Source organism: Oncorhynchus tshawytscha, unplaced genomic scaffold (assembly GCF_018296145.1).
Source record: "Oncorhynchus tshawytscha isolate Ot180627B unplaced genomic scaffold, Otsh_v2.0 Un_contig_1793_pilon_pilon, whole genome shotgun sequence".
Classification (NCBI taxonomy): domain Eukaryota; kingdom Metazoa; phylum Chordata; class Actinopteri; order Salmoniformes; family Salmonidae; genus Oncorhynchus; species Oncorhynchus tshawytscha.
Genome location: NW_024609650.1, coordinates 8,318 through 19,535, shown reverse-complemented (window position 1 = coordinate 19,535; position 11,218 = coordinate 8,318). Strand labels below are relative to the sequence as shown.

Genomic DNA, 11,218 nt, shown 5'->3' with positions numbered 1-11,218 from the left:
CACCAGGGCCTGGCATGGGTTTAACGGCTAAACCACAACAGAAAACAGCATGACATAGATAGGATGAAAAACCTTCAACTAGCTTCAATCTAATCTAAGAAGGTCTAATGTCAATAATGATATCTACTCATTAGCCTTTGGGCTGTCATGACATAGATAGGATGAAAAACCTTTGGGCTGTCATGACATAGATAGGATGAAAAGCTTTTGGGCTGTCATGACATAGATAGGATGAAAAGCCTTTGGGCTGTCATGACATAGATAGGATGAAAAACCTTTGGGCTGTCATGACATAGATAGGATGAAAAGCCTTTGGGCTGTCATGACATAGATAGGATGAAAAGCCTTTGGGCTGTCATGACATAGATAGGATGAAAAACCTTTGGGCTGTCATGACATAGACAACAAACATAGGAGCTAAAACAGTCTTATAAGAGATCAGGACCAGGCTAGGACTAAATGGACCAGACTAGGACTAAAAGGGACCAGACTAGGACTAAAAGGACTGGACTAGGACTAAAAGGACCAGACTAGGACTAAAAGGACCAGACTAGGACTAAAAGGACCAGACTAGGACTAAAAGGGACCAGACTAGGACTAAAAGGACCAGACTAGGACTAAAAGGGACCAGACTAGGACTAAAAGGGACCAGACTAGGACTAAAAGGACCAGACTAGGACTAAAAGGACCAGACTAGGACTAAAAGGGATCCAGACTAGGACTAAAAGGACCAGACTAGGACTAAAAGGACCAGACTAGGACTAAAAGGGATCCAGACTAGGACTAAAAGGACCAGACTAGGACTAAAAGGGATCCAGACTAGGACTAAAAGGACCAGACTAGGACTAAAAGGACCAGACTAGGACTAAAAGGACCAGACTAGGACTAAAAGGGACCCAGACTAGGACTAAAAGGACCCAGACTAGGACTAAAAGGACCCAGACTAGGACTAAAAGGACCAGACTAAAAGGACCCAGACTAGGACTAAAAGAGACCGGACTAGGACTAAAAGGGACCAGACAAGGACTAAAAGGGACCAGACTAGGACTAAAAAGACCAGACTAAGACTAAAAGGACCAGACTAGGACTAAAACGACCAGACTAGGAATAAAAGGACCAGACTAGGACTAAAAGGACTCAGACCAGGACTAAAAGGGATCCAGACTAAAAGGACCAAACTAGGACTAAAAGGACCAGACAAGGACTAAAAGGACCAGACTAGGACTAAAAGGACCCAGACTAGGACTAAAAGGACCAGAGTAGGACTAAAAGGACCCAGACTAGGACTAAAAGGGACCAGACTAGGACTAAAAAGACCAGACTAAGACTAAAAGGACCAGACTAGGACTAAAAGGACCAGACTAGGACTAAAACGACCAGACTAGGAATAAAAGGACCAGACTAGGACTAAAAGGACTCAGACTAGGACTAAAAGGGATCCAGACTAAAAGGACCAAACTAGGACTAGAAGGACCAGACAAGGACTAAAAGGACCAGACTAGGACTAAAAGGACCCAGACTAGGTCTAAAAGGGACCAGACTAGGACTAAAAGGGACCAGACTAGGACTAAAAGGACCAGACTAGGACTAAAAGGACCAGACTAGGACTAAAAGGACCAGACTAGGACTAAAAGGACCAGTGTATTGTAGTGTTTGGCTGATACAGTACACACACACACACACACACCATTTCAATCGATAAGATCTTTATCAGGTTCAGTGGGTTTAGATCAGGTAGGTACAAGCATCTAAAATACATATACAACAATAACACTCTCAACTAGCATCAATCTAATCTAAGGTCTAATGTCAATAATGATATCTACTCATTATCAATCCTCTATCCACATGATCAACCGTTGGCTTTGAACTATGAAAAACAAACAAGCTACTTAAAAGTTGCAGACTTTAAAAATAAAAAACCTCAAAACCTGTCAAGCCTCTTACATCATTCTTCGTAAAAGACGAAAAGTAAGCATTGTAAATACGTTGACGTTTTATTTTTTAGCTAATCACAACAATACTACTAACGTATCACAAGGAGAACAAACTAAAGATATCATATTCCACAGAGGAGTGTCCTCTACTTCCTGTTTCTGATACTGACTCTGGGCTACTGTAACTGCTGTTATCTCTACTGTCCAGACTCAGTCAGGTCCAGGTTGGTACTCTACTGTCCAGACTCAGTCAGGTCCAGGTTGATACTCTACTGTCCAGACTCAGTCAGGTCCAGGTTGATACTCTACTGTATCTGCTGTTATCTCTACTGTCCAGACTCAGTCAGGTCCAGGTTGGTACTCTACTCTACTGTCCAGACTCAGTCAGGTCCAGGTTGATACTCTACTCTACTGTCCAGACTCAGTCAGGTCCAGGTTGTCTCTGCTGTTAGAGACTCAGTCAGGTCCAGGTTGATACTCTACTGTATCTGCTGTTATCTCTACTGTCCAGACTCAGTCAGGTCCAGGTTAGGACTCTACTCTACTGTCCAGACTCAGTCAGGTCCAGGTTGATACTCTACTGTATCTGCTGTTATCTCTACTGTCCAGACTCAGTCAGGTCCAGGTTGGTACTCTACTCTACTGTCCAGACTCAGTCAGGTCCAGGTTGGTACTCTACTGTATCTGCTGTTATCTCTACTGTCCAGACTCAGTCAGGTCCAGGTTGGTACTCTACTGTCCAGACTCAGTCAGGTCCAGGTTGGTACTCTACTCTACTGTCCAGACTCAGTCAGGTCCAGGTTGATACTCTACTGTATCTGCTGTTATCTCTACTGTCCAGACTCAGTCAGGTCCAGGTTGATACTCTACTGTATCTGCTGTTATCTCTACTGTCCAGACTCAGTCAGGTCCAGGTTGGTACTCTACTCTACTGTCCAGACTCAGTCAGGTCCAGGTTGGTACTCTACTGTCCAGACTCAGTCAGGTCCAGGTTAGGACTCTACTCTACTGTCCAGACTCAGTCAGGTCCAGGTTGATACTCTACTGTAACTGCTGTTATCTCTACTGTCCAGACTCAGTCAGGTCCAGGTTGATACTCTATTGTACTATACTATTACTATACCATGCTATACTATACCATGCTATACTATACCATGCTATACTATGCTATACCATTCCATGCTATGCTACACTATACCATGTTATACTATACTATACTGTACTATAACATACTGTACTATACTATACTGTACAATACTATCCTATCCAGACTGAGTCAGGTCCAGGTTGATACTCTACTGTACTACTATACTATACTCTACTACTATAATATACTGTACTATAACATACTGTACTATACTATACTGTACTATACTATCCTATCCAGACTGAGTCAGGTCCAGGTTGATACTCTACTGTACTACTATACTATACTATACTATACCATACTGTACTATACTATACTATACTATCCTATCCAGACTGAGTCAGGTCCAGGTTGATACTCTACTGTACTACTATACTATACTATACTATACCATACTGTACTATACTATACTATACTATCCTATCCAGACTGAGTCAGGTCCAGGTTGATACTCTACTGTACTACTATACTATACTATACTATACTATACTATACTATACTATACTATACTATACTATACCATACTGTACTATACTATACTATACTATCCTATCCAGACACAGTCAGGTCCAGGTCGATACTCTATTGTACTATACTGTACTACTATACTATACTATACTATACTCTACTATACTATACTATACTGTACTATAACATACTGTACTATACTATACTGTACGATACTATCCTATCCAGACTGAGTCAGGTCCAGGTTGATACTCTATTGTACTATACTGTACTCTACTGTACTGTCCAGACACAGTCAGGTCCATGTGGATACTCTACTGTACTACTATACTATACTCTACTACTATACTATACTGTACTATACCATACTGTACTATACTATACTGTACTATACTATCCCATCCAGACTGAGTCAGGTCCAGGTTGATACTCTATTGTACTATACTGTACTCTACTGTACTGTCCAGACACAGTCAGGTCCATGTGGATACTCTACTGTACTACTATACTATACTCTACTACTATACTATACTCTACTCTACTGTCCAGACACAGTCAGGTCCATGTGGATACTCTACTGTACTACTATACTATACTCTACTACTATACTATACTCTACTACTATACTATACTGTACTATACCATACTGTACTATACTATACCATATTGTACTATACTGTACTATAATATACTGTCCAGTCTCAGGTTGATACTCTACTATACTACTATACTATACTCTACGATACTCTACTACTATAAGATACTCTACTATACTATACTATACTACTATACTGTACTATACTATACTATATTATACCGACACAGTCAGGTCCAGGTTGATACTCTACTGTACTATACTATGCTATGCTATCTCTTCAGTCCAGACTCAGTGAGGTTCAGGCTGATCCCAGACAGCAGATCTCCTCCACAGCTTCTGTTCAGCATTTCCTTCAGTGCTTCATTCACGTCATTATTAAACACAGTGGAGAAGTTACAGCTGAGGTAGCCCCCTCCTCCTCCGACCCCGTCCGCGACCCCGCCCGTGACCCCTAACGACCCCACCACCTCCTGCACCCACTTCAGCTCGTCGCTCAGCTCCTGTCTCAGGGCGTCAAAGTGTCTCTTCCTCTCCTGGTAGCGGGCGCTAACGTCACTGACGCTGACGTCCACCACCTTCATCTCATCCTGCAGGCTCCTCTTCATCGCCTCCACTTTACGGAACTCGTAGCGGATCTGAGACAGCTGGTGACGGACCCCCTCGCTCTCCTCCTTGTACCAGGACTCCTTGTGGTTGTAGACGGAGACCAAGGCGTCGATGTCCTCCTGCAGGGAGTCGTGGGCCGAGGCTAGCCCAGTGAAGGAGCCCTCCATCCGGCTGATGTCCTCCACTACCTGGACGAAGCGTTCGAAGTTGACGTAGGTGTTGTTGGGGGGCATGGAGGAATGGGACTTCATGGTGTACTCCTTGAGACGTTTGGTCTTTAGCTGACGGCGCTCGCGCTTCTTAGGGGTCTTGGTCTGGTCCGGGGTCTTGGTCTGGTCCGGGGTCTTGGTCTGGTCCGGGGTCTTGGTGATGGGAGTCTCCTCCTTGTACTCATTAGACTTCAGACACGAGAGATGACTGAGCTGGACTAAATGGCACTGCATGCCATGCATTGATGATGTTCGGAGGGTTACTGAGCTGGAAGTCACTAAATGGCACTGCATGCCATGCATGCCTGATGTTCTGTACAGCAATGGAATATAAAGCCAGAGGTGACATGCCTCCATCACCAAACCACCGACGACACGGTTAGTTATATATTACCCAACAGGCAACACTCCAGGTGACATGCCTCCATCACCAAACCACCGACGACACGGTTAGTTATATATTACCCAACAGGCAACACTCCAGGTGACATGCCTCCATCACCAAACGGTTAGTTATATATTACCCAACAGGCAACACTCCAGGTCACATGGTTAGTTATATATTACCCAAAGGCAACACTCCAGGTTAGTTATATATTACCCAACAGGCAACACTCCAGGTGACATGCCTCCATTAGTTATATATTACCCAACCAAACCATATATTACCCAACAGGCAACACTCCAGGTGACATGGTTAGTTATATATTACCCAACAGGCAACACTCCAGGTGACATGGTTAGTTATAATTACCAACAGACAACACTCCAGGTCACATGGTTAGTTATATATTACCCAACAGGCAACACTCCAGGTCACATGGTTAGTTATATATTACCCAACAGGCAACACTCCAGGTCACATGGTTAGTTATATATTACCCAACAGGCAACACTCCAGGTCACATGGTTAGTTATATATTACCCAACAGGCAACACTCCAGGTCACATGGTTAGTTATATATTACCCAACAGGCATGGTTACATTTATTACCCAACAGGCAACCAGGTCACAACAGGCAACACTCCAGGTGGGTTAGTTATTACCCAACAGGCAACACTCCAGGTCACATGGTTATATATTACCCAACAGGCAACACTCCAGGTGACATATATTACCCAACAGGCAACACTCCAGGTCACATGGTTAGTTATATATTACCCAACAGGCAACACTCCAGGTGACATGGTTTAGTTATTTATTACCCAACAGGCAACACTCCAGGTCACATGGTTAGTTATATATTACCCAACAGGCAACACTCCAGGTGACATGGTCATTTATTACAACAGGCAACACTGGTTGGTTAGTTATATATTACCCAACAGGCAACACTCCAGGTCACATGGTTAGTTATTAATACTTCATTTCGATTCTTTCCATCACCAAACGTCAAGCTCTTTTGTCAACTGGTTACACATTTAAGTTAAGAGTCACAAACATGGCAGGACAAACGTTATCAGGAAAAACTCATCTGATGGAATCACACATCTGATTCAAACTAACAGACTTTAGAGCTCCAAACGTCTCATCTGACTAGCCAGACTAGAGCCCATTATATATTCTACATTGTCTGAGTGGGAGGTGCAGTCCAGGTCATTATATATTCTATATTGTCTGAGTGGGAGGTGCAGTCCAGGTCATTATATATTCTAGGTGCATCATGTCTGAGTGGGAGGTGCTGTCCAGGTCATTATATATTCTACATTGTCTGAGTGGGAGGTGCAGTCCAGGTCATTATATATTCTACATCGTCTGAGTGGGAGGTGCTGTCCAGGTCATTATATATTCTACATTGTCTGAGTGGGAGGTGCTGTCCAGGTCATTATATATTCTACATTGTCTGAGTGGGAGGTGCTGTCCAGGTCATTATATATTCTACATTGTCTGAGTGGGAGGTGCAGTCCAGGTCATTATATATTCTACATTGTCTGAGTGGGAGGTGCAGTCCAGGTCATTATATATTCTATATTGTCTGAGGTCATTATATATTCTACATTGTCTGAGTGGGAGGTGCTGTCCAGGTCATTATATATTCTACATTGTCTGAGTGGGAGGTGCTGTCCAGGTCATTATATATTCTACATTGTCTGAGTGGGAGGGTGTCTGAGTCCAGGTCATTATATATTCTACATTGTCTGAGTGGGAGGTGCTGTCCAGGTCATTATATATTCTACATTGTCTGAGTGGGAGGTGCTGTCCAGGTCATTATATATTCTACATTGTCTGAGTGGGAGGTGCTGTCCATAACAGCTTAACATACATTACATGATCAGAAACCAAGTATGTAAAAACCGTACAAACAAGAAACCAATCCGAGTCTGCCTGAACATGTCACAGTATAATTAGGAGGCGCGGTTATGCAAATGATAAAAATCCAGGAAGTTATGTCACAAAAGAAAACGACAATGCATGTCTTAACATCAAGCTGTCAATCGTGATAGTATGCTGTTTTCACATGACAATGATATACCTTGATCCAGGGATGGTTGAGGGCATCTTGAATAGTTAACCTCTTCCTAGAAGACAAACATGTTTACACTGCATTTGGTAGAGTATTCACACCTCATGACCTTCTCCACATTTTGTTATGTTTACAGCCTTATTCTAAAATGTTTTTTTTTTTTTAAGAAATCCCTCATCAATCTAAATTCAATACCCCATAATGGGATAAAAAAAACTGGTTTTTAGACATTTTTGTAAAGTTATAAAAAATAAAATGCTGAAATAACTCATTTACATAAGTATTCAGACCCTTTACTCAGTACTTTGTTGAAGCTCCTTTGGCAGCGATTACAGCCTCGAGGCTTCTTGGGTATGACGCTACATGCTTGGCACACCTGCGTTTGGAGAGTTTCTCTCATTCTTCTCTGCAGATCCTTTCAAGCTCTGTCAGGTTGGATGGGGAGCGTCGCTGCACAGCTATTTTCAGGTCTCTCCAGAGATGTTCGATTGGGTTCAAGTCCAGGCTCCGCTGGGTCAGTCAAGGACATTCAGAGACTTGTCCCGAAGCCACTCCTGCGTTGTCTTGGCTGTGTGTTTAGGGTCGTTGTCCTGTTGGAAGGTGAACCTTCACCCCAGTCCGAGGTCCTGAGCGCTCTGGAGCAGGTTTTCATCAAGGATCTCTCTGTACTTTGCTCCCTTCATCTTTTCCTTGATCCTGACTAGTCTCACAGTCCCTGCCGCTGAAAAACATCCCCACAGCATGATGCTGTCACCACCATGTTTCATCGTAGGGATTGTGCCAGGTTTCTTCCGTTTAGCGTTCAGAGTTCAATCTTGGTTTCATCAGACCAGAGAATCTTGTTTCTCATGGTCTGAGAGTCTTTATGTGGCTTTTGGCAAAACTCCAAGCGGGCTGTCATGTGCCTTTTACTGAGGAGTGGCTTCTGTCTGGCCAGGCTACCATAAAGGCCTGAATGGTGGAATGCTGCAGAGATGGTTGTCCTTCTGGAAGATTCTCCCATCTCCACAGAGGAACTCTGGTGCTCCTTCAGAGTGACCATCGGGTTCTTGGTCACCTTTCTGATCGATGCCCTTCTCACCCGATTGGTGGTTCCAAACTTCTTCCATTTAAGAATGATGGAGGCCACTGTGTTCTTGGGGACCTTCAATGCTGCAGAAATGTTTTGGTACCCTTCCCCAGATCTGTGCCTCGACACAATCATGTCTCGGCGCTCTACAGACAATTTCTTCGACCTCATGGCTTGGTTTTTGCTCTGACAGTCACTGTCAACTGTGGACCTTATATAGACAGGCGTGTGCCTTTCCAAATCATGTCCAATCAATTGAATTTACCACAGATGGACTCCAATCAAGTTGTAGAAACATCTCAAGGATGATCAATGGAAACAGGATGCACCTGAGTTCAATTTCAAATCTCTCATTTTTATTTTCCACCTCCCCACATCTTGTCTCTCTCCAGTAGTTGTCATATGAAGTTATTAGCCAGCTGACCCTGACCCCTAACCCCCGACCTCCAATCTCTCCTTACATCTTGTCTCTCTCCAGCAGCTGTCATATTAGCCAGCTGACCCTGACCCCTAACCCCTGACCTCTAATCCCTCCTTACATCTTGTCTCTCTCCAGCAGCTGTCATATTAGCCAGCTGACCCTGACCCCTAACCCCGACCCCCAATCTCTCCTTACATCTTGTCTCTCTCCAGCAGCTGTCATATTAGCCAGCTGACCCTGACCCCTAACCCCGACCCCAATCCCTCCTTACATCTAGCCTCTCTCCAGTAGCTGTCATATTAGCCAGCAGACCCCTAACCTCCGACCTCTAATCCCTCCTTACATCTTGTCTCTCTCCAGCAGCTGTCATATTAGCCAGCTGACCCTGACCCCTAACCCCTGACCTCTAACCCCTCCTTACATATTGTCTCTCTCCAGCAGCTGTCATATTAGCCAGCTGACCCTGACCCCTGACCTCTAATCCCTCCTTACATCTAGCCTCTCTCCAGTAGCTGTCATATTAGCCAGCTGACCCTAATCCCTCCTTACATCTTGTCCCCTGACCTCTAATCCCTCCTTACATCTTGTCTCTCTCCAGCAGCTGTCATATTAGCCAGCTGACCCCCCCTAACCCCTGACCTCTAACCCTCCTTACATCTTGTCTCTCTCCAGTAGCTGTCATATTAGCCAGCTGACCCCTGACCTCTAACCCCTCCTTACATCTTGTCTCTCTCCAGTAGCTGTCATGACCTTAACCCCTCCTTACATCTTGCCAGCTGACCCTGACCCCTGACCTCTAATCCCTCCTTACATCTTGTCTCTCTCCAGCAGCTGTCATATTAGCCAGCTGACCCCTAACCCCTGACCTCTAACCCCTCCTTACATCTTGTCTCTCTCCAGTAGCTGTCATATTAGCCAGCTGACCCCTAACCCCTGACCCCTGACCTCTAATCCCTCCTTACATATTGTCTCTCTCCAGTAGCTGTCATATTAGCCAGCTGACCCCTGACCTCTAACCCCTCCTTACATCTTGTCTCTCTCCAGTAGCTGTCATATTAGCCAGCTGACCCCTAACCCATGACCTCTAACCCCTCCTTACATCTTGTCTCTCTCCAGTAGCTGCCGTATGAAGCTTTTGGCCAGTTCACTGGTTCTACAGAAGAACTCCTCGTCAAACTCGTAGTTCATGGCGGAGATGTTGGCCAGCGTGTCCTGTTTAGTCTCTCCCAGGAAGGGAGACGCTCCACTCAGCCTGGAACACAACGACAACAAGGCCAGAACAGGAGGAGTGTGAGGAACATTACATGTGTTCACCTACACCATCCCTGTTTACATGTCACGACTTCTACCGAAGTCGATGCCTCTCCTTGTTCGGGCGCTATTCGGCGGTCGACGTCGCCGGGCCTTCTAGCCATCGCCGATCCATTTTCCATTTGTTTTGTCTTGTTTTCCCACACACCTGGTTTTCATTTCCCTCATTATGTGTTGTGTATTTAACCCTCTGTTCCCCCCATGTCTTTGTGTGGTATTGTTTATTGTAAGTGCATGTGCACGTCGGGTTATTGTGCCCATATTTTGTATTTTCTTATGCCTAATAAGGGTTCATGTATAGTGTGGTTCATGCTTCATGTTGAACCCTAATAAGGGTTCATGTGTAGTGTGGTTCATGCTTCATGTCGTGATGAACCCTAAGAAGGGTTCATGTATAGTGTGGTTCATGTTGTGATGAACCTAAACTCACAGGATGTAGGTGATGACTCCTAATAAGGGTTCATGTGTAAACTCACAGGATGTAGTGATGACTCCTAAGAAGGGTTCATGTTGTGATGAACCTAAACTCACAGGATGTAGGTGATGACTCCTAATACATATCTGCCTCCAGTCCCAGCGGTTCATGTTGTTCACTATCTCTGGGGCTGAAACAGACAGGTGACCAATCAGCAATCAGCAGAACACTGCACTAAATGCATCACTATCTCAGGGGTCAAAGGTGACAAGTGACCAATAACAGCAGAACACTGCACTGAATGAATCACTATCTCTGGCGCTGAAACAGACAGGTTGACCAATCCTAGAAGACTGAAGTCCCAACAGACAGAAGGTCACTATCTCTGGGGCTGAAACAGAATGACCAATCAGCAATCAGCAAACACTGCACTAAATGCATCACTATCATCAAAGAAGGTCACTATGAAACTGACATGTGACACATAACAGATGGACAGGGTCACATCAACACTGAACACATGGAATGATGGACACATGGATTTACATCAACACATGGACACATGGACACAT

The 11,218-nt window shown here is 44.5% G+C and overlaps 1 protein-coding gene across 1 annotated transcript; it reads right to left on the bottom strand.

The window, feature by feature from the left end:
• Window positions 1–2,476: 2,476 nt before the first annotated feature.
• Window positions 2,477–10,792, bottom strand: LOC121845378 (death-associated protein kinase 3-like; the record flags this gene model as incomplete). Its single annotated transcript, XM_042316630.1, has 4 exons — window positions 2,477–5,154; window positions 7,440–7,485; window positions 10,020–10,172; window positions 10,763–10,792. Coding segments are annotated over 4 exons (964 nt in total), but the record flags the coding sequence as incomplete, so codon positions are not given.
• Between the last annotated feature and the right edge of the window lie 426 nt (window positions 10,793–11,218).